The sequence below is a fragment of the Papio anubis genome, chromosome 1, assembly GCF_008728515.1.
Source record: "Papio anubis isolate 15944 chromosome 1, Panubis1.0, whole genome shotgun sequence".
Lineage (NCBI taxonomy): Eukaryota > Metazoa > Chordata > Mammalia > Primates > Cercopithecidae > Papio > Papio anubis.
The window spans coordinates 108,505,857-108,529,779 of record NC_044976.1 but is presented as its reverse complement, the minus strand read 5'-3'; the positions used below and the strand labels follow the sequence as shown (position 1 = coordinate 108,529,779).

The 23,923-nt window shown below is 52.5% G+C and overlaps 1 protein-coding gene across 2 annotated transcripts; it reads right to left on the bottom strand.

Annotated features, from left to right (window-relative positions):
* Window positions 1-723: 723 nt before the first annotated feature.
* Window positions 724-4,226, bottom strand: UBL4B (ubiquitin like 4B). 2 transcript variants are annotated; one of them, XM_003892353.3, is made up of 2 exons: window positions 3,080-4,226; window positions 724-897 (listed from the first exon to the last, which is right to left on the bottom strand). In XM_003892353.3, the coding sequence occupies exon 1, from the start codon at window positions 4,068-4,070 to the stop codon at window positions 3,546-3,548; it is 525 nt and encodes a 174-aa protein (XP_003892402.1). In that variant the 5' UTR covers window positions 4,071-4,226; the 3' UTR covers window positions 724-897; window positions 3,080-3,545. The 2 variants fall into 2 exon arrangements, with proteins under 2 accessions (XP_003892402.1, XP_009213163.1); XM_009214899.2 differs by having other exon boundaries at window positions 3,158-4,226.
* Window positions 4,227-23,923: the final 19,697 nt, after the last annotated feature.

The window sequence follows — 23,923 nt, the reverse complement described above, 5'->3', positions numbered from 1 at the left end:
GCTGCACCATGCTGCAAGGGACAGCAGGGGGTGCACTACTGTCTGTCCAGGAGACAGGACTCTTGTCTACCAGCCTAAATCTCAGCACAAAGCCTATCACATGGTAGGATGCTGTGGTCTGAATGTTCGTGTCCCCCAAAATTCACATGTTGAAACGTAATCCCCAGTGTGGTAGTATTAAGAGGTAGGGACTTTGGGGAAGTGATTAATCACAACGGCTCGTCCTCACGAATGGGATTAGAACCTGTAATCCCAGCACTTCAGGAGGCCAAGATGGGCAGATCACTTGAGCCCAGCAGTTTGAGACCAGCCTGGGCAATGTGGTGAAACCCTGTCTCTACAAAAAATACAAAATTTAGCTGAGTGTGGTGGTGTGCACCTGTAGTCCCAGCTACTTGGGAGGCTGAGGTGGGAGGATCACCTGAGCCTGGGAAGTCAAGGCTGCAGTGAGCTGAGATCACGCCTCTGCACCCCAGCCTGGGTGAGAGAGGGAGACTCTATCAAAAAAAAAAAAAAAGACGGAAAGGAGTATGTTTGTCCTTCTGCAATGTGAGGAAACACAGCAGGCGTTGTCACCGAGGAACAGGTCCTCTCCAGACACCACATCTGCTGGCACCCTCCTCTCGGGAACCCCAGCCTTCAGAACTGTGAACGACAAATTTCTGTTGTTTGTAAATTACCCAGTCTAAGGTATTTTATTATAGTAGTGCAAACAGACTGAGACAGAGGCCCATATATGTTTATTGATCGAAAAGCAAAGGACTGACTAAATAGTACATGGGCCAGGATGCTCTGCCTATTTCCATCAGAAAGACTATTTTGCCATGGACCAGTGGACTGAGGGGTGTTGGCCTGCAGGTGACCCAGGAAGGAGCTTGGATGAGAAGCTAGATTTCCCTGTGGATAGAAACACAAAGCTGGCTACTGGATGTGGTGGGTGTCCTGAAATGCCCCCAATATGAGCAAAATTGTTACCTGTAGGGTAGGTAGGGGAGAAGTGCTGTGGGGAGTTAGGGGGAAGAGTTTCTGCCCAAGGCTGAAGTTTAGAAAAAGTGCCTTCCCCCTAGTGAAGCAGAAAGGAAATAGGGAGCCTTCAATGCATGCACTGGTGCAGGCTTCAGTTTGAAATAGGGCAAAACTAGGCACGGTGAGGGGTCCTGTGGCAGGCAGCCCAAGAGCTAGGGTTCTCAACACAGATGGGATCCAAACCCATCGCTGGAGTATTAGGGGTTGATCCTGCCCCTAGCCCCTCAATACACCCCTAACTTCTGTTCTCTGACGACTATAACAACATCCTTTAGGGGACAATGCCTGTCACCTCTCATTGAGAAACACAGCACTGAGTAAGACTATTCCTAGGAGCAGTGACACACAGATGCAAGTTCCTGCTAAGTTCCAAGTGACAGTGCATCGTCTCCTGCTTTTGAAGGGAGGAACAGAGGCAGCAGGGCCCTTGGGAAGGGGGAAGTCAGTAGTGGGAGGTGCATGGAAGAGCAGACCAACTTTCCTTCTTCCCCGTTTGGGATTGGAGACATCCTCCCCTGCAGTGCTGGGGACAGACAGTGGTGACTGCCTCTCCTGGCCTGCTCTCAGCCAGCCCTGACACTCCCACTAACTAGAGAGAAAACAAAGGCTTCCCCTGTCCTTCATGCCAGCTTCTCAGCAAAAGGAATAAAACAGCCCACTTATTTTTATCGCTCACGGATTTCCTGGGAAATGGGCTATTAGTTCCCCTAATGTAAAGGTAATAGGCTCATCTCCCTTGGCAAATGGCACAGACCCAGCATAAAAACACTCACAGAACTGTCAAGAGGGCTCCCCTGCTGAGGACGCAGGGCCCAGGAGCAGGACCAGGACAGGAACCAAGGAGCAGGCTGGGGCCCCCTAAACCCCAGCCCGGGAGTGCTGGTTGCAGCCAGTGCGTGCTGGGTCCTTGGTGCCCCAGGGAGAGGTCATTAGTCTCCTCAGTGCCCCTGGTTTCCTCTCTTGGCTGGGACAGAGGGTGGGACACTGGGAAAGGAGCTGGGCCATAAGCTGAACCAGGTTGTCTTATTCTGGGAAGTGAGGGAATGGTGGCTGCTAAGCAGGCTCCCACAAACAGAATGCTTTCCACATCCATCCTTGTCACTGCCGCTGAGCTCACCGCTAGAAGACGTCCCTCCCAGTTGGACAGTCTTTGCCTCCAACCCTCACAAACCCTCATGGGGTAAGTAGATGCTATTATAAGGATGCCCATGTAACAGGTGGGAAACCTGAGCATCAGACAGGAAAAGCAGGTTACCCATGGCCACACAGCTGGACTAGGACTGGAAGAGAGGACGAGGGGCCTGCAGGCCAAGGACAGAATGCTTTCTAGGGAAGGGGGCCCTGCTTGTTCAAGACATTTTCTTCCACCCTTCTCCTCCATCCCCATCACTCAGGGTTGAAACTTTTGCAATAACAGCATTTCAGGGGCTTCAGCAGTGAACAGGGGACCACAGCTCCCCGCTTCCTCCCACCCACACACAGAGTGTGGGACTCCTCAGCCTCTGCAAGGGCCACTCTCTCACTCCAAGAACAGAGTAAAGGGCCTGGCTTTCCTTGTAGTCTGCAGGGGACTGGCCCCTCTATGCTGAACCCAGGGCCCTGTGAGGCGCCGGGCATTCAGTCACAGAGGCTAGACTCTAGTTTCATGTCACCACTTTTTTCATGTGTATACCAGTTCTCTGCATCTAGGCTGCGTGCTCTGTGAGGGCAAGGATCCTCACTGACGATACCATTTTTCCTTCCAGGCAGCCTTTGGCAGCGCTGGCAGGTATTGTGAGCTGTGATACCTACTGACTGATCAGTCTGGGAGGGTGGGGCATGGCTCTGTTCACGCTGGCCACAGGGAGTGTGTGACTTTGCTGAACTCTTTTTCTGCCCAAGGCTCAGTTTCCTGCTATTCTTGGTCTGTGCCTGTCTCCCTGAGGGCTCCAGGACTGGCACCCGGTAGGTACCCTCCTCCCAATCCCACCTCTGCTGTGCCTGTCCCTTAAGCTGGAAGCACAAGCAGGAGAACATCAGGGACAGCCTCACCCAGAAGGCAAGGGGCAGCTACCTGACATTCCTCTCCTCTTGGCTGCTGGGGAGCCTAGGGGACACGTCATGGTCTGAGGATGGAGGAAAACGAACTCACATTGTCTTTCTGTTCCAAAGGAGAAAGAGGGTCTGCCTAGAACCATGGAGACCCTGGGCCAGGGCTGCTTTCAGCCTGGGGAGCTGCTGGGTGTGTGTGGGCAAAGCTGCCAGCACAGGAGGGGACTGTGGCCTTTGGGGCTGCCCTCCGGTGATCAGAACCCTTCTGGGGGAAGGATGGTGATGAGGGTCGGGTCACTCTGCATTTCAGAGGAAGGACCTCAGGCCCAAGAGGGGACAGAGATCCAAAAACCCTCCAGCTGCTTGGAAGTTTCAAAAACGGGTGTGGACGCATCCACACCAGCAGGAAGTAGTAGGAAAAGTCACCAGGGAACACATAAGGATGAGGCCGGGAGAATTCTAGAGTGCAAATGGGTAGGATGGCCCGTTTACTGATCAGCTGCTGCCTCCTCCTTCTCCTCCATGTCGCAGGAGCTCTGAGGCCGTGCCTTCGCCTTGAGCTCCCTCTCTCCAGCTGGCTCCACATGCTGCTCCTCTGCCAGGAGGTACTGGGCCAGCTGCTCCAGGTCCTCCAGGCTTATCTTCTGCAGGCGCTCCTCGTGCTCCTGCCTTAGCAGCTGCAGCACAGCCTTGGCATCCTGTGGTTCAAAGTGTTTAGCTAGGACAGGTCCCAGCCGGTGCCACAGGGGCTGGGTCTTGGGCTGGTGGGCCTCTTTTAGCGCTGTCTTCTCCAAGGGCCGCATGATGACATTGATGGAAGCATTGGGCCCAATGCAGTAGTCGGAGAGGCGCTTGTCATCCTCCAGGAGCTGGCCGCGGAAAAGCAGGTGCTGCTGCTCCTCAGGCACCTTCAGCCGCTTGGACACCAGTTTCTTCAGCGTGGATACACTCTCTTGCCCTGACACCTTCAGATTGCATCTCTGGCCCAGGAGCAGCTTGACTGTGAGGAACATCAGGCTAACAGTGGAATCAGGAGGGACCCATGCTCTGGGAGCTGCCCTGAAGATTAGGGGGTCCTGCAGGAGATGTTGGCTTCTCCCTATCAACAGAGGGCTAGTGGTCCCAGGAGACCAGGAACCCAGCTTAGGCAGGCAGCCATTGGCTAGTGCACAGTGATGTCACAATGCTGCAGGAGGGCTCGTTTCTGGAGTGGAACTTTAGGGACAGCAGAGGGGTTTTGGGCCCAGACCATCCTTCCTCCGTGAGAGGAGACAAAGAGCACCAGGAGAGAAAATGGGGGACTGGGAGAAAGGAGAGTGAGACTAGGAAAAGGGAGGGCGGGAAAGGGAAGGGTGGCGGGAGGAGCATGTCTATCGATTTCTTCAACACATGTGTATTAGGTGCCATCTCTGTGCCGGCACCTGGACCTGGGGAGACAGTCGTATTCAAATGGATGCCTTCTGCCTTCATGACACTTTCACACTAGTGAGCCGGCTAACATTTATCAAGTGTCCTCTTTCTGTCAAGCACTTTACAAGCTCTCTTGGATTGGGCTTCCTGGCCCAAGACCTGAGACCTGAGACAGGGATTAGGGCACAAATACTCAATTAGGAGGTGATCCCTGGAGGCACCAGGAGGGGAGTGAGGAAGTGAGATGAGGAAGGGAGGGAAATCAGAACGTGCATTCATGAGCAGGCTGCCATTGTGGGCAACTAGTATGTTATCCTGCTGGGGAGCTCTGGGAAGTTGCATGGAACACACCGGAGTTGCACCAGGTGTGGATTTTTGGGTTTTTTTTTGTTTTTTGAGACAGGGTCTCACTCTGTTGCCCAGGCTGGAATGCAGTGGCTTAATCTCGGCTCACTGCAACCTCCGTTTCCTGGGTTGAAGTAATTCTCCTGTATCAGCCTCCCAAGTAGCTGGGGCTACAGCTGCACGCCACTATGCCTGGCTAATTTTTGTATTTTAGTAGGGACGGGTTTCTCCATGCTGCCCAGGCTGATCTCGAACTCCTGGACTCAAGCAATCTGCCTGCTTTGGCCTCCCAAAGTGCTGAGGTTGCAGGTGTGAGCCATCGCACCTGGCTGAAGCTGTGTCTTTATGCTCTGACTCCTGTCTTTGGCCAACGGAAGTGCTACCTCCTTGGCACTTCTGGTCCACAGGTGTGAGCAGCATGCTCCTGTGATCAGAGAAAAGTAGGAAGCCATTGGGCCTTCAGGAACGTGAGTGCTGAGGTGATGGGGCAGGACCACCAACAGCATCTGCATCATAGGCCTGCCTAATTGAATCCCCTCAACCTACGAGGCAGGCACTGCCATGATCTCCATCTGCCAGAGGAGAAAGTGGAGGCTTGGCTGATCCTATAGCAAGCAGGCAGCATTGCTCGTGCCTTCACTGGTACCTCATGTTGCTTCCTAAACAAATCTCTGCTCAGTGCCTTTTGTGGCCCAGGCCCTGAGCAGGCACCCTCAGCTCAAAGGTGAATATGAAAGAAGATACTGATTGGGCCTCCTCTGTGTCTGCAACTTCTGTTGCATTTGGCAGTTTTCAGTGCAACGCATTGCTGAAGGCCTTCTGGGTCAAGTCCTTTACATATGTTGTCACGTTTAAGCCTGGGAGGAAAGTATTGTCTCATTTTAGAATTGAGCAACCTTGGAGAAGACCCGAATAACATCTCACAGCCAGTGGGCTGATTTTGTCAGGGATCCCCTCAACTCTTACCAGCTCTGTGCTCGACTGTGCCCTTCTTCTCACTCACCCTCTCCCTCCCTCCCATCTAACCTCCTTTCCTTTTCCACCTGCCTGGAAGCTACAGTGGCATGATGCTGTTGTCAACATCCTTGGACTTTCCTGAACTGCCCTTCCGCAGTACCCAGCCCTGACCTCTGCCCGAAGGTGGCTGCAAGCTCTGTCCCTGTCTTCTGAACCTGGCAGCCAAGGGTAGCTGGTAAAAATAGCCATGGGGCCGGGTGCCGTGACTCACGCCTGTAATCTCAGCACTTTGGGAGGCCGAGGCAGCCAGATAGCGAGGTCAGGAGTTCGAGACCAGCCTGACCAACCTGGTGAAACCCCGTCTCTACTAAAAATACAAAACTTAGCCGGGCGTGGTGGCATGTACCTGTAATCCCAGTTACTCAGGAGGCTGAGACAGGAGAATGGCTTGAAACTGGAAGGCAGAGGTTGCAATGAACCAAGATCACGCCACTGCACTCCAGCCTGGGTGACAGAAAGATACTCCGTCTCAAAAAAAAAAAAAAAAGAAAAAGAGAAAATATCCATGGATGCCACAAACTCAGCTGGCCCTCACCCCTCACCCCAGCCCCATGTTCACTCTTGCCGGGTGACTTATATTCTAGTCCATAGGGAAACTAGAGCTCACAAGTCAGGAATTCCCTGACCTTCTGTCCCTTCCTCACTTCCTTCCTCCTCTCCTTTCCCCCACTAAATGAGCCCCCTTGTTATTTCCCTTCTTCCCTGAAAATGCCTCCAAAATCCATTCCTCCTCCTCTGCATCCCCACCACCCACAGGTTCAGGCTGTCAACTCCCTCCAGCACATAGTTCATCTCCTCCACCAGTCCTACCACCTTGGGTCCATTCATACCACAGCCAAGGGGATCTTCCCAAAATAAAAGTAAGGTTGTGTACTCCTCTGAGTAACACCATCCAGTTTAGTTTCCTCTGCTTTTGGGATCAAAACCAACCTCCTTGGCTGAGCCCTGCTTGTCACCCAGCCTCATGTCTCCTCACTTAGCATCCTCCACTGTAGCCACACCAATCTGCATTTCCTCTACTTGCTTGTCCCATTTGAACTCTTCCAACTCATCCTTCAAAACTCAGGTTAATGCACGCCTATAGTCCCAGCTACTTGGGAAACCAAGGCAGAAAGAAAGATGGCTTGAGCTCAGGAGTCCAAGGCCAGCCTAGACAACATAAGAAGATCTTGCTTCTTTAAAAAAAAAAAAAAAAAAGGACAAAAAAAAGAAAAAAGAAACTTCAGGTTTAAAATCACCTCCTCCATGAAGGCTTTGCTGCTTTCCCCAGCCCTGGGAAGAGATAATCCCACCTCCCTGCATGCAACCATTGCTCCCCTTGAACATACTTATGTGAATGCACCTAGCACACATCTGTGTCTCACTCATTAGCTCTCAGAGACTGGGACTAGGTCTTCTCTGCCTTTGTATCCCACATTTCCACCACGAGCCTGGTACACAGAATGCCTTGAATACCCGCTTGTCAAATGAAGAAGATAAAATTGAGACATGCTGAGCCATCCAGGGGCATGCAGGGCAGGTCCAGTGCAGCAGGCTGTGGAAAGATATAAACCCACCTGCAGCCTCTCTCTCACCCCCACCTCCTGCCCTAGAGAGATGAAAATACAAAATTACATAAAAAATCAATCAGAAAGTGAGGCCAGTCTTTACCAAAGGATCTTGTATAGCATTTCTTTAAATAGCCAGCTCCTCTGGTGCATTTGAAATAAGATAGAATTTGTAAATGTACCTGTACATACAGTGTGGGGGAGACCTGTGGACTCTCTGATTGCAGGGCCTCCCTGCAGAGGGAGCAAGGGGATGGATGAGGTTTCTCCTTGGCATGTGGGCACTCCCAGCCTTGAGAGGGGAGGACTCTGTGGTGGACAAACCATCAGATGGACAGGATTGGGGTGACACCATGGGTGATGCCCTGAGCAGAGCAGAAAGATGAAAATCAACTGCCTGCCTCCAGCATCTCCTCCTCTGACCCATCCACCCAGCCAGATGTTGCCCAGGACACTGGAAGCCACTGAAGAAGACACACTGGGCCTGGGCTTCTAGAAGCACATGAGCAGCACAGCTCAGGCTTTGTTTCTCCAAGACCAGCGGCTGTGTGCAGGCAGATGCCCTTGTGACTAGGGCTTAGAGAATCATATCTGCTGGGTCACACTTTCTAAACCAGGCTACCTGTTCTAGAGAGTCCTAGTTGGGCCATGAAGACAGAAGCTTCGGAATTAGTGGTGCCTAGAGAAGCTGAGAGAGATGGTCACTACCCAGCCCCTGTGTCTATACCCAGGAGACCCCACTGCCTTTCCTAAGGGGGACAGTGGAGGCACCTTGCTGGACCCTCAAATCACATTTGGAGCCTGGAAATTTTATGTTTTCCCATGTAATTGCTTGTGATAATTATGCAATTAGCATTAGAAAATGTAATTGTGTAATCGGAACATGCAATCAGACAATGATTGCCATAATTAGTGGGGGAAGATTATTGGGAATGAGTGGGTCTGGTGACTTGGGGAAAGGAATCAATGTGTGCAGACAGTGCTGGATAGTATTAGGCTTGGGCCCCTCTTGAAAACAACTGCAAATGCAATTTGTGTCACTGGGAAACAAGCACAGTGTCTGGCAGGGAGATGGATGGGCGTCGGAGGGTGCTTTGGAATAGGTCTGTGAACATCTGGGTTCCTCAGAAGCCCTTTGCAATCTCCTGAGCAGACAAACTGGACATTGAATGCTGAGGGTATGAACTCCTCAGGATAAAAGCCAAGTGTCCAGCTGCCGGCCTGGGGCCTGCCTTGAGCAATCCTGTTCCTCAAGCCCCATTTTCCTCCTCTGTCTAACGGGAGTGTGGTCACTGCCCAGCCTCCCTTGCAGGGTTGCTGTGAGGGCCAAAATAGGCAGGGCCCAGAACCTAACATAGCATCTGACCCATGAAGACATCCAGGCGTATAGATTTAATTTATAAATGTAAATGGCAGCTCTTACTGTCACCCCTCAATAATGAAGGAAGATTCCACTGTGCCTAGAACTGTGCCCAAAGTGTGAATCCCCACAGGCTGGGGTGGCCCCACTGCTTGCACAGGTTGGCAGGGAGAAAGGCCTTTGCTGACTGCTAAGGGGGCTCCAGGAGGTGGGAAGTTTACCACCACTCCCAGGGGCCACAGGAAAGGCTCATATAGAAGATAAACTATGGCCTCTGCCCACCTCACTCCCTGGCAAATGATCAAGTTATTGTACTTTATAATGTCAGGCTGGCTTTCCAAGCAAGGTGCCTGGGATGGAGCAGAACCTGGGGAGACAGGGGAGGGCAAAAGCAAGACAGAGAAACAGAGAGGGAATGGAAAATAAGAAAGCTGAGTACAGGAAGTGCTTGGAAAGGAGAGAACAGCAGAAGGGACACGAGGAAAAGCGGATGAAATAAAAAAGTTCAGGCAGGGGAGCAGCACCGGGGAAGAAGGTAGAAAAGGAAAGAACCGGGGTCGGGGGAGCGGGAGAAGCAGGAGCAGGAAGGGACAGTTCATGCAAACCAAGTGCAGTCAGTAGCGCTGCAGGCCTCCCTTCTAAGAACACGGTCCTTCTCCCCGCTCTCCTTACAGTCTGCAAATGATTCATGGGGAAACTTGAGCAGAGAAAGTGGAATCTGGGAAGCTGAGAGCACAAGGCTATGGTCCCCAGCACAGCCTGCTGCCTCCAGCCCATGTACCCACATCACTCAACAGTGTGTCTCGAGCGCCTATGATGTGCCTGCACCTGCAATGGTGAGGTGAAGACTGGCAGGTCCCCAGACACAGCTCTGTGGCAAGGGCTGCCCCAGGCCCACCACTCTGCTGCTGGAGACCTCACTCAGCCTGTGCTACCTCCTGTCACTGTCATCAGGGCTGCTGATGAGGAAAAGGGCTGCTTTGTGCCCTGTCAGGCCTAGCGCAGGACAGGACTGGCAGCTCTTTAGGTGGCCCCTGACCCAGGCTGCCCTCCACAGTGCCTGGCGCACAGTAGGTGCTCAGTAGGTGTGGCCCACTCCCTGCCCCTCATCCACTGACTGGCACTGGCTGTCTCAGCAGTTACACCAAAATGGGTCTGTGGCTTCTCCCATGAGGGCCCTAAAGCCTCCTCCCTCCCCGGGTCTCAGGGAGCCAAGGTCCAGGTGAACCTGAGCCTGGGGCCTGCAGAGCCAAGGAGCTGGAGCAGGAGGAAGGCAGCAGATCTCCATGGGACCACAGAAGCCCAGGGGACATCACTTACAGTCCCAGCCCTCTCTGGCTGACAGTGGGCAGTCCAACATCTGAAAGTCCTCGGTCCTCACACCAGACAACCTAAGTCCTGCACTCTGCTGGTGTCCTGGAGCCCTGGAGAAGTCAGACACTGGCTGGGAGCAGCTCAGAAACCTGGCTCCAGAGCCCACATGGAATTCACAACTGCTGGAAAACCTCGCCGGGCTGTAGCCTGCTGTGACCACTAGATGTCACTGGTGACTTCACCAGCCAGTTTCAGCGGCTGACACCAACCAAGGGAGCCTGGGGCCTGGGCACAAGGTCTCACGTGGGGACCAGCCCCCTCCTCCTGCAGATCACCAGCCATCCTCCTGCCCTCGTTTTAGGGGCCATGGTCTGAGCACAGACATCGCCCAGCACTGAGGCAGGAACAGGATAGTAAGACACGTCCCTGTAGGAGGACACATAAACCTATCATTTTAGCACCATGCATAAACTTTACTATGGAGGCAAAGAAGTTCTAACTCCAGCAGGAGGTGGGGGCTGATCACAAGCTTCACCTGGGAGGGAGCTTGGATGGGTGTGAAGGAGGAACAGGAGTTGCCCTGATGAAGAAGGATGCCCTGACTGAGGACCCAGCACACGCAAGTCCATGTGGAAGTGTGGGACTCGGTGAGCGGGAGTGCAGCAAAGGAGCGAGAGGCGAGGCAGCCAGGAAACAGGCAGGGCCGTCACCTTCACAGAAGTCTTTCCTGGAGCCAAGACTTCTGCATCCCTGCCGTGCACAAGCAAAGGAGTCCCCAAGGAGCAGCCCACAGCTATCGCTCCCTCTCTCTCTTACACACACACGCACACACACACGCAAACACATGCACACACATGCCCTGCTAACCTAAGCTGGGATCAGCAGGCGGCTTTCTTTCCCACACAGTCTCTGAGTTCTACTGGGGCTCTCAGAACACCAGGACCCCAGCCAGTGTTATGGTGCCAAGAGTGAGTTTCTCCCACCCTCAGTGCCTTCTCTGGTGTGCCCTGGAGGAGACCCTGGCTGGTGGCCCATTATCTCTGTCAAGGGTGCTTTAATCATGATCAACACAGGGGCATCTCCTGTGCCCGTCTGCACTCTGAGCTGTGTGATTTCAGCTGACAAAAAGTAGTCTGCTTCAACCTGTAGCCGTGGGACTGCCATGCATTTAAACATACCAAACAGGCTGGGCGCGGTGGCTCACACTTCTAATCCTGGCACTTTGGAAGGCCAAGAGGCAGATGGCTTGAACCCAGGAGTTTAAGACCAGCCTGGGCAACAAGGTGAAACCCCATCTGTATAAAAATACCAAAATTAACAGAGCGTGGTAGTGTGTGTCTATAGTCCCAGCTACTGAGGAGGCTGAGGCAGGAGGATCACTACAATTTTATTATCCTGCCTCAGCCTCCCAAAGTGCTAGGATTATAGGCATGAGCCACTGGCCTCCATCTGGTTCTTGAGTACTTTTTTCTCTTTTGTTTCCTCTTAAAGTGTTTCCTGAAAAATCTACAATTTTATCTTGGTTGTAAGAATAAGGAAAAAAAGATTTCTTCCCATCTAGGCCAGATTAGATGGAGAAGCAGAGGGCCTCCTGGGCCAGGCAGAATGGTAGCTATATTCTGGACATTCTACACAGGTCCAGCTGAGGGCCTGGACTTGGCAGGCACCCCCCTGGGAATGGCTTTGATAAATGTTCCCCTTCCTACAGGGGTGACTGCTTCCTTGAAGATCTGTGTCATCAACCACAGTGACAGGAACCCTCCACCATGTGGCAAAGATCAAACATGATGCATTAAAAGCCAGGACCAAGAAGGGGCCCACAAATCCCCACCCGGAACACCTCCTGCTCTTGCTGGTCTTGAAAGTCTATAGCCGGGTCTGGGTGGAGAAGCCTGTGGCCAATCTAAAGATGCTGCCACATGGATCGCGCAGGACCAAAGAGAGTCCTTGTTGCTCCTGGCGAGATACAAAGGCTGGGCGTTCACCAGGGCAGCTTGTGCTAGCCTTTCAGCCTGACTCTCGTTTGTCTAAAGGTGCTAAGGCCAGTCCTCGGGTGAGATTCTTGCCAACAAGACCCCTTCTGTCAGTTGAGGAAAGCAGGCTCCTGCCAGAGAAGATGGCATGGAACAAGTTGCATGGCCTCTGCCCCAGAGGAAGCTGGGACCAAATTGAAGGACCAAGGGAGAAAGAGTGAGAAAGCTGGGAACAGAGTGAAGCTGGGCTTGGGGGAACTGAGCTACTTGTGAGACAGATCTCTGCTAAGGGAAGAGAGACCGAACTACAGCTGAACAAGGCACTAGTAAACTTGGATTTGACTTAGGCTTGATTAACCCTAAGGAAGTCCAGTTGGCAGGTGGGATGTTGGGTTAGGGTTACAGTTAGGGTTGGCCTATTATGTTGTTTGACTTCCTGCTCTTCTAGCTGGTAGCACTAACATGCAGCCACTCATCAGAAGAAGCTGGAGCCAAAAGCAAGAGGGAGAATATTTAAATCCAGCCAATCACTGATTGGATGATTCTACAAGCAGCATGGACTGTATGGAAAAACTGGCCTGATCAGGGGCTGCCTCAAGCTCCATAGTAGACCATCAGAACTACTTCAGTGGAGTCATTCCTGGTATCAAAACCCAAGTGACTACCTGTTGGACCAGCAGCCTCAAATCCTAGCTGATGGCCATCCCAGGGGTCACCAATATAAGCTTCTGCCCTGAAGTGCCTCCTTCACTGCAAGAATATCACAATGGACTACCTTTTGTACATTAAGTATATTACCTAATAAATGCTCCTAGGACCCACAGACAAGTCACCCCATTACTTTCATTAACAGGGACCTGATTTTGAGGTAAGTGTCTTGGAAGGGACAGGACTCACGGTAAGGTGGGGTGTATAGAGCATCTGGCACCAGAATTGGAGGTGGCAAGGGCTGGCAAGAATGTTACATAGGGTCTTTGCCCTGCAGAGAACTACAGAGAGAGAAGAGAGCCAGCTATCAGCCCTGCCTCTCCTTTGGCCTCTCCAAAATACTGCCTCCCTTTGTCTCCCACCCAGCAGAAGCCTGGACCCCAGAATCAGTAACTGCTGGCCTGAAGTTATCTCTGGAATTTGCAATTGGCCTGGACACTAGGTACTCAAAGGAGGCCTGAGAGGCAGTGGGCAGGGGTCAGATGATGGGAAGGCCTGGCTGAAGTGAGGCTGAGGGCCAGTCCCACAGCCCAAGCTCTGGGGGCACCACGTTCCTGGCAGGTGCCCATCAATGCCAGTCTCTGTTGGGAGTGGTACACCTGCAGTGATGTCCCAGAGGCCAGGAAGCAGGGTGGAAGAGTCATGGGGGGTAGCCCTGGCCTCCCTCCCTGCCTCCTGGTAGCCCAGTTGGGAAGGAAGAAGAGACCTCCAACCAGGATGGGGTTGCAGGAAAACAGAAATGAGCACCCAGCCTCTGGGTCCTGACTAAGTTTATGTGCCAGGCATTGGGTCCTCAGCACTGGGACTCTCCAGCCCCTTGGCTGGGCAAAGGCAGATGTCACGGCCAGACTGGATTCTTTACCAGACAGGAAGAAACAGCCCTAAAATGGGATTTGGTAGGAATCACACAGGTTAACAGATAGGGTCTTCTGTCCAAGCTGCTTCAGGGTCTCAGAGAGGTCAAGGCAGGAATCTCCGGAGCTATCCAAAACCACAGTGCACCCCCTCAAGCTCCCACTTACAACCGACCGCTCCCCTACTTCTCTACAAGGGGTGGCATCTGAGTCCGGAATGATCGAGACTTACATTTAGGGAGAAATTTCTGATATAAGGCTGGGGATGTTGCTTCCTGCAAACCAGAATAGGTGACTGGATGGTCCTGCCATAGCCTAGACTGGGGACTCACAGGTTGTAGAGTCGTGGATTGTCAGAGACAACGGTGAGCTGAAAAAGCAACCCCTACCACCCCCATCAAGAAACTGGGGCCCAGAGAGGTGACTTGCTAACTCCATGCCTGCTGGGGAGGGGTTTCCATGCCAGCAGAGCACTGGGGAGAATGCTTTCCAGGAGAGGAGCTGGCCCCCAGCCCAAGGAAGTGAAGCAGGATGGCCGTGGGGAGCCAGGCATGGGGAGTGGTCCCCAAGGCCCCAGCCAAGTTTCTGGGCCCCAGATGAAGAGCGAATCGCTGGTTCTCCCGGGAGGGGAGTAGTCAGTCACCCTGTAAAAGTTTATTTTTATACATGTCTGATCTATTTCACATCCGCTCAGATATTTTGACACATATACAGGAAATGTAACTCTCCCCCATATGGCAGTGTTTGGTTGGCCGGACCTGGGGAAACTCAATAGGGTCACAGAGGAGCAGAGGGGAACTGCAGCATCAAGGAAGAATGCCAGAGGCCTGAGGCCACGATGGGCACCCCTGGCTGGCAGGCTGGAGACGGAGGTCACGGTGAGGCCAGCACAGAAGTCCTCGTGCCTGGGTACAGAGCCCGGGGCCCCAGACTTAGGAGGCCAAGTGTGGCTCTGGTTGCTGCTCCCCAGGAGGGAGGGGAGATCCCCATGAGGATGAAGAAAGTCAGGAAGAGCAGCCAGAGTGGGCCACCAAGGGCATGGGCTGCAGGACAGACAGACACACGCAGGCCTGAGCGGCAAACACTGGGGCGCCTCTGACATCAGCCGGGAGCAGGGATTTTCTCCATGTTCCAGCATCCTGGGAGGAGGAGATCAGGAAACCTACAGCTCAGATGAAATAAAAGGACAGGGAAACAGCTCTGGGCTGGACCGCACCTGGCTGGAACTTTCCCCAGTTACCTAACTTCCTTGAGCCTCAGTTTCCTCATGTACAAATTGGGGTGGATATGACCCAGTAGGAAGGCCAAGAGGATTAAAGGAGAGAATGCACATGCTGCTTCTTGAAGAGGGCTGATAAAGGAGAAGAGGTTGGCAGGTGCCAGCTCTCCCCATCCTGAACTCTAAAACGGGGAGGATACTAGCATCTCCCCGGCAGGGCAGAGGGAGAGTGAAAGGGGGCTGTGTGCAGAAATCCCCCAGCATCACGCCTGGCTCTGGGGACAGCAGTGAACACTGGCACTGAGCTCAGTCTAGGAGAACCCATGGTCTGTAAGTGACACTGTGACAGGCCCAGTAGGGTATAAGCACAGGCTGCTGTGGAACAGCAGGGAGGGGCAGCTTCCTCCCGTGACACTGGACAGGGAGGGTCCTCCTCTCCCAGAAAGAAAGTAAATATGCTGCTCATAACTCCAAGAGGGAGAGTGGGCTGGAATAACACATTGATTGTGTGGAGCTTTTTCCTCTTTTTTTTTGTAACAGAGACAGGGTCTTACTATGTTGTCCAAGCTTATCTCCAATTCCTGGGCTCAAGGGATCCACCAGCCTCAGCCTCCTAAAGTGCTGGGATTACAAGTGTGAGCCACTGTGCCCAGTCTTTTTAAGTTTAAATTCATGGATATCACATTCCTACAAAGTGTCACGAGGAGGCAGGTCGATGGATGGGCATCCCTAACTGACAGAATCAAGATGGGACTGACACTTGGTCACTCCCTGTGATCCCTTGGTGCTAGCACCAGGCACAGGGCATGGGAAAGAGTTGCCATGAAACAGTTGGATTCTCCTAGTCCTGCACCCTTACAACGCATACAGTAGCCTGGCCTCCGCCTGGAGAGCTCTGGCTCTGTCTTGGCGCCTCCTTCCCCCTAGCTGTAGACACTGCTGGCCTAGAATATGTGCTTGCTGCCTTGGTCATCAGTGTGGCCCCAGGGGGCTGGTTCAGGATCTTAAAGCGTCCAGGAGGAGCCTCACAGTCCCTGCTTGGTAAGTGGGGTGTGGTAACCAAGAAGTTACTAAGATATCCCCTTCCTCCCTTCTCCCCTGGAACCCAGACAGTAGCAGCTCCAAAAAGCCCAGGGAGTGAGGTGTATCAGTAGGTAGAGGCTGCACGTGGCCTCACCTTCCCCCATTCCCCAACCCACATCCCTATAAATCCTGGCGACACAACAGGAAGGCCCTTTAACTAGCACATAAAAGTGCTTTGGGCTTTCAAAGACTCTCTCTGTTTACAGGGAGCCCAAGATTTTTATGGGCCATCTCTAGTCCCCTTTCCTCTGACCTGCTGACACATCTTGGTTTCCAGCTGTGGTGTGGGGAACTGTCACAGCCCAAGCCAAGTAGCCATGGGGTGTGGAAGGAGGACGAAAGACCCCTGGAACTTGGGAGGCAAGGATGACCAGTTAGGCTGACGATGCAGCCCCTCTCTGTGGGCCCAGCATATGCTAGGGTCCCTCTGATTTGCCCTCTGTCCTTCTCGTGGGGCAAAAAATAAGTACTCACAAACTTTTATCGTTCGACTGATTTGCAGCCACAGTAGCTGTAGCTCAGCCTTGGAAGGGGCCCAGGAAACACCTCCGAACGGGTGGTGAGGGCCCTGTCCTGAGAGGTACACAGGCCATTCTGGAGGAGGCCAGGCAGGTGAGCTATCAATGCCAGCATTTTTTTTAGCCCTGAAAGATTATGAATTTACAGTTCTATGAACCTACTATAAACCTACTGCCCAAGAGAGATTTTCCCCAGCTGGTCCTCTGATCCTAGCTAGTCCAGGAACCTCTCGCAGGGATCCTGGCTCAAAGTGCAAGGCAGGGGTGGAGGTGGAGGATTGCAGGTGGGCATGAGGCTGTTCCAGGGGATGGGGAAGAAGAAATCTTATGTTCTAGTGGACGGGAAGAAATCCCAGCCCTGCACATTCCCAAGGCAGTCACTGAGGCCCCTCACCAGCAGTCTCCTCTCTTTGGGCCCCTTCCCATCTTTCTCCCACTACCCCCTCCCCTCTTTATCCTCGTATCTAGTTTGCTTTCTTCTCCTTCCCTCCCTCCTTGCTGGCAGTTTTTCCTGTCCCTCCTCACTCTTCCCTTTTCATATTCTGTAGTCTCATTCCTCTTATCCTCCAAATCACTCTATTTCTTTAAATTTTTCTTTTTCTCCTTTTCCCTTTTACCTGCGTTAACTATCTCTTCCCTTCTCTCTTGGACAAAAATGTCTCTTAAGGTTCCAGTTAGCAATGTAATCACACAACTTAAGATCCAATCAACACGTGCCATGCACAGTGTCAGGCACACTCATGTTTGTTATTATATTTTCAGAGGGCACTTTTAGTATAGTCTGCAGTACGATGCCAGATACTATTCTTACTGTCCACGCTGTAGGTCCATACTTCTCCACAATGATCCTATGAGGTAAGTACTAATACCACACCCATTTTACAGATGGTGAAACTGAGGTGCAAAGAGATTAAAGAATTTGCCCACAGTCACACAGCTAGTGTCTTAGAACAAGATTCAAACCCAGTCACATGCTGAGCCTCCAGCCTGTATGCACCATCGCATACCCTCTCCTCCAACTCAGAGGCCTGTGAGCCCTGCCTACAGGATATGAAGGTGTCCATGGCACATATCCAGGTCTGTGTGTCCTGAGGAACCCTAAGGCAAAGTGTTGAGGAGGGATGTCATGGGAAGGGGTCGGCTGAGACAAGAGGATCCTGTCTTTTTCCCAGACAAGAGAGAATAAAGGCCTCTATTGGGAGCCCCTACCCCTGCTGGCTGTTCCCGGAAAGGCCTGTTGCCCCTGCCGCTGGGAAAGCCCTGGAGAACTTCTGACCCTTCTGCTCCCCTCACCGGGGAGCAGCAGCTGAGTCCCGCCCAGGGAAGGGCCCATCTACCTCTGCCCACCAGCACCCCACTTGGACCATGGTCTCCCCAACACTGCGTACTTCCTGGCAGATACCTGGCCCTGCCTCTCCCCTCTGGCATAGTGAGGAATGTGCTTCTGTCATCCTATCCTCCCTCTCCGACCCTAGCCCAGCACAGAATTGGATTAAGAACAAAAATACGAGCTGTGTTTGTTTTAATCAGCTTCAAGACATGGGGGCTTTTAGAGGAAAGGAGAACAGGCCGGAGCTGGCCCCAGGGCAGGCAGGCTGGGCGGTGATGCCATCCTGGGGTCAGGAGCACGCAGAGCAGTAAGTGCATCTGCAGGTCAAATCCTGGGCAGATAAGGCTGGGGGAGAGGACCTGGGGCCAAGGGCAGAGGGAGGATAAAAAGAATGGGGAGGAGGGAGGGAAGACACGGGTTTTCCTGAGAGTCAGAGGGACCAGGGCTGCCCACAATCCCTGTCCTGGAGTGAGGCAGGAGGGGAGGTGACAATGGAAAGCCATGGGATACCCCAGGGACCTAGAGGAGCCAATGGAGAGTAATTTTCCAGAGGAGGAGCTACCTCCTGGCCTTTGGAATGAGGGATGATGGGAAGGAGGTGGGGGGGGGGGTCAACAATGGTCTCCACCACCCAGTGGCAGCTGAGCAATGGCATCTGGACTCAAGCTCTGTGCCTAGATGTTCTGGCACCAAGAGGACACAGCTGAGTAAGCTGAACATGCAGAATCCAGTGGAAAGCGGAAGGTGTCAAGGCCAGGTTGAGGGAACAAAGGCCTGGTAGGGCAAGAGGCTTGCAGAAAAACTACATTCCTGGGCAGATCTCAAGCTGGATGAAGACCTGGAGGCTGTGGGGTGTGGAGAAGCGCTCTGAAGTGGGAGCCAAGAACCTGGGCCCCAGCATCAACTGTATCTGCCTCTAGCAGCGGGTCTCTGTCACTGTTCCTCTCTAGGCCTTGGTCTCTTTACCCGTAAAACAGAGCAGTGGGGTGCAAGCTAAGTGCTGTGGGATACTGGGACATTTAGTCACTTCTTAAAAAGTCCCCATGGCCATACAACTGTACGTTTGCTACATTCGTGGCTAACCTAACATTAGCTCAGTGAGGCAAGGAAAGGGACCCAGAGAGGTTCAGGGACTGGTCCAAGGTCACACAGCCGGTGTGAAAAGCAGCTGGTACAAATGCCCATATCCAGCCAGTGCCCCAACCCCAGGGTGGAACGGCCTTGGGTTAGTGTGCAGGTCAAAGGATCTGGATAGAAACAATGATGTCATACAATTGAGGGCAGAGCTCCTAGAGGCCCTTCCCGGAGCCCTCCATTCCCTTACCAGATAGGAGGAGGAGGGCCTGTATTGGCTCTATCCATGCCCCAACCTGACTCTTATGCTCTGCACAGCCCTTTCCCAGAGGGAACTGTGTGGCGATGGCTGGGGGACCCACCTTAGACCAGAGCATGGGCTCCTTGGGACAGATCTGGGTCTAATTCAGGCCCACAGAAGTGTTTTGGCCCATGATAATGCTTGTACCAGTCTGAGGTGAAGCAGAAAAATAAGTAGTGAATCCTCTGTACAGCTACATTTTATACGTTTTAGTTTAAAATTTTGAAATGATATCATTCCTTCTCTTTTTGGTTGTTGTTGTTTTTGGTTTTTTGTTTTTTTGAGATGGAGTCTCGCTCTGTCGCCCAGGCTGGAGTGCAGTGGTGCGATCTCAGCTCACTGCAACCTCTGCCTCCCAGGTTCAAGTGATTCTCCTGCCTCAGCCTCCCGAGTTGCTGGGATTACAGGTGCCCACCACCACGCCCGGCTAATTTTTGTATGTTTAGTAGAGAAGGGGGTTTCACTGTGTTGGCCAGGGTGGCCTCAAGACAGGATCCCACCACCTAAACTGGAGTGTAGTGGCACAATCACAGCTCACTGCAGCCTTGACCGCCTGGGCTCAGGTGATTCTTCCACAACTACATTGTTTTATTTGAAGACATTCTCACCTAGCATGAGGCACAGTCCAGAGTGCTGCGTGATATAAGTACTTAATAAATGTCAGGACCAGGCTGATGGAATAAAGGCCTGGCGGGGCAAGAGGCTGGGAGAAGAATGACTTTCTCGGGCAACATCATACCTGGGGTCAGCAAGGCCTTGGATTGGGAGCTCTAGAATCTGGAACCTCAAGTGGGCAGGCCTGAGCAAATTACTTTATGTTTAGCCTCAGTTTCCTCTTCTGCAAAAGGAGGAGACAGGACTATAAGGTGACCTCTGAGATGAATCCCAGCAGCAGCATTCCACAGCTGAGCTCATGGAAAACAGGTACCGGACCAGTCTCATGCACTGAGCACAGAGCTGTGCCCCAGGCAGAAGGCTTCTGATGAAGGGAGGCAGGGGATACACTCACTCAGGCAGCCTATGCAAAAGAAGTTCTAATAGCAACAACAACAAAGGGCCTGCCAACCAAGAGAAAAGAGCTAATCTGACATCAGCCAGGACTTGGGACCAGACCCCTTGCCCACTGTCCCAAGCCTCTGGATGCATCTCCTAGCCCCTCCTGGCCGAGACCAGTCTCATTTCTCAGAGTGTCTCCTACAATCATGAGTCATCTCCCCTTTCTGCTTCCACTGTAGGTAAGTCAATCCAATCCAATGCAGCAAACCTTGACTTAGCCCCTACTCTGTGCGAAGGGTGGGGGACACATTCAATATCTAGGAAAAGACTGAATATATTAGGGATACAAAATGTACATTTTGAATCTATGTATTCAATGTATCTATTGCATCCAAACTTGTTAAGAGGCAATTAGACTAAATAAAATATCTCATTTGGGTTATGCTGTTATGTGTACCATTGACAAATCTCCCAAGCTCACATTATTACAGGGTGAATGTTTGGCCCTAAAGCCAGCATTTTCTTCATTACAGCCTTTCTCTCACTCTATTATAAGTTTTCCAGTCTGATTCCCCCACTACATTATGGGTCCTCCAAGAACAGAGATTCTGTCCGTATTTAGCACAGCTCTGGGTACAGAGAGCACCCAGATGCAAAGGGAAAGGAAGCAGGGTACAGATCACACATGAGTGTGATCAGCTTCTATGCTCGAGGACCAGTTCTTAGAAAGTAGCCCTGCTGACCTTAAGGGGGATGGAGAGGAGAGAGGAGACCCAGGCCTCCCCCAGGAGAAGGTGGGTGCCCTGCACACATCTAGCAACTAAGCAAAACCAAAGGCAGAAGATGTGAACTGCGGGTCATCAAAGGAGTCTGAGATGATGACATTTCCCTGAATGCTGGTGCTAGATTAGAATGGGGAGGGGAGGGGAGGGGATGGGGTAAGGCCCTTCTGACTCCACCCCAAAGCAGCATCCTTACATCACTATGGAAAGGGAAGGATGAGCTTGCCCAGAGCAGGACACTGCCCACCCAGGCACTGTCTCCCAGGTGTGGGTGATTCTTTCCAGCCTTGGTCCAGTTATGAGACAGGAAAGAGGTGTCTCTGCCAGGGTCCTTGGGTGCAAGAGGAGTGGGCACAGTGGTCTCCACTAAGTGTGGAAGGGGCAGGGGTTCATGGGGTGGGGGCGGTGGCCGTCCTCCCTGCCCCCTCGAGCTGCTCAGATCTGCACATTCTCAGCCTCATTCCCCAGACACTGAAGGACGCTCGCTGCTGACACCATGGCATTGGGTTTCCCCTGGGCTGGCTCAGGCTCCTGTCACCAGGCCTGGCAGGAAATTGTTGCTGACACCTGGGGAAAGGCCCCAGGAGTAGGGAGGCCAGGGATTGGGAAGTCTGAGCCTGTGAAGTTCTAAGCAAGTGCTAGGTTGGGCTGGAGCAGGGGAGATAGCTATAGGTCTGAGAGGGATTCTCGCCATGCAGGCTGGGTCCCTGAGTCTCTCCATCCTTGTCCTGTCCCTCCTGGGATCGCCCCAGGAGGCTGGGGAACCTTGGAGCTTGTGACCAGCTTGGCCACATGGGGTGAGATGGGCATTGAGGGGAAGGGGCAGCATCATCTGAGGGCCCAGGACTCCTCCACATCCCCAACCCCAAAGTTGTACAAACTTGCTTCTCAGCCTCCTTTAGGGCAAAGCCAGGGCTGTCCCACACTTGCTGGGCCATGTGCACACTCAAAGGTCCCCCAGCAGCTTTAACCTACGGAGCATGGTGTCTTTCCCTGGCCTGTCTCTATGTCCTGGCAGCCTGCTCCATGTCCTCAGCCTGGGTCTGTACTCCAGCCTTTTCTCTCTCACTTCCCCGCTGTCTCTCTTCTGTGCTGTATTTGTCACAATAAAAACATGCCTTGGCTCCCAGGCACCTCTGAGCATTTCAAAGATTTGGAAAGAAACTACAGAGGGGGCTGGGGGTAAATGGCAGATGGTGGGGAGGGATCCTCAGACTGGGAATTCAGGTCACCCAACTGTTACCACCCGCTCCCTGTTCTACACTAGGAAGTGTGTGTGTGCGCGCACGCGCATGCATGTGCACGCATATGTGTGTATGCACGCTAGTGTGTGTGTGTGCACGCACATGGACAGAATGACCGGGGACACAGAGCACTCTGGGGCTTTCAAGTGCAATACTTGTAAGTGGCTGAGCCCAACCCGCTTGCAAAGAAACATCTGTGGATTTCTCTTCCTTCTGAACTACACCCATCCCCCCAGTTGAAAGCCCTCATTCCTAGGCTGTGACATCCCCATAGCTTTGAATCTGGACTGTCCCAAGCAGGAAGACAAGGAAGGTCAGAGGTAGAGGTAGGTCTAGTGGAATGTGGGGAGGGGCCACCGGATGGAGATGGAGTGAGGAAGAGTGATGCGCATCTGAGTGAGAATGGGCTGGTGACAGTGGGAGTCCACCCAGGGACCCCCAGAAAGAAAGGACAGTTCCTGGTACAAGGCTGGCAGGCTGGAGCATCTAACCTCACCATCCCGCAATTTGGTGCCTCCTCCTTAGACAAAAAAAGCTCAATCTCCAGGAACTCCAAGGGCAGCGATGCACCATCTACCACAGGTGGTCAACCCATCAGCAGGTGTTCTAAACACCTGCCACGGGCCCAGCTCTGTGACAAACATGCAGGATTGTCCCCAAACAGCCCACATCTCCCTCAATCTAGGAGACTAAGGACGGTGCTGCTGCGGTAGGCAGGGTGGGGGTGAGGGCTCTAAACTGCTGCTTCCCAAATTTGGTATTAACAGATTGTTGTTGTTGTTGTTGAGACAGGATTTCATTCTGTCACCCAGGCTAGAGTGCAGTGGTGATCAGAGCTCACTGCAGCCTTAAACTTCTGGGCTCAAGCGATCTTTCCATCTCAGCTTCCTAAGTAGCTGGGACTATAGGCAGGTGTCACTACACTCATTTAAAAAAAAAAAAAAAAGCCGGGCGCGGTGGCTCAAGCCTGTAATCCCAGCACTTTGGGAGGCCGAGGCGGGCAGATCACGAGGTCAGGAGATCGAGACCGTCCTGACTAACACGGTGAAACCTCGTCTCTATTAAAAATACAAAAAATTAGCTGGGCGAGGTGGCGGGCACCTGTAGTCCCAGCTACTCGGAGGCTGAGGCAGGAGAATGGCATGAACCCGGGAGGCAGAGCTTGCAGTGAGCTGAGATCGTGCCACTGCACTCCAGCCTGGGCGATAAAGCGAGACTCCGTCTCAAAAAAAAAAAAAAGAAATTGTTGAGACAGTTGCAATACTATGTTGACCAGGCTGGGTTTGAACTCCTAAGCTCAAGTGACCTGCCTGCCTCAGCCTCACAAAGTGCTGGGATTACAGGCATGAGCCACTGCGCCCAGTCCAGTCCATGAAATACTTTAATTTTCTTCTCATTGAATCAAGCAAGAGCATTAAAGAACAAACAAAAGCAAGGTATTTCAGCACTTTTTAAGAAAACAAACAGGATTAGATAAAAGACAGTCTTTCCCAATATCAATCAACAGTGACAGGGGTTAGACTAGGAGTTACTCTCAAGGCAACTGACTGAAGCAATAGCAGGCGGCCTGGGGCACACTGGCCAAGTTCTGGCTCCAGGTCTGGGAGGCAGATACACAGATGTAACACACGCAGATATTTGCTGAACTGCGCACCTGGGATCACTGCACCTTGCTTGCATAAGATGCATCTCAATGAAAAAGTAAACAGAAGCAGAAGTCAGACATTAAGCTCACGGACTCAGGAGCCATATGTCATGGATGCAAATTCTAGCTCTACCTCTTAGTATTTG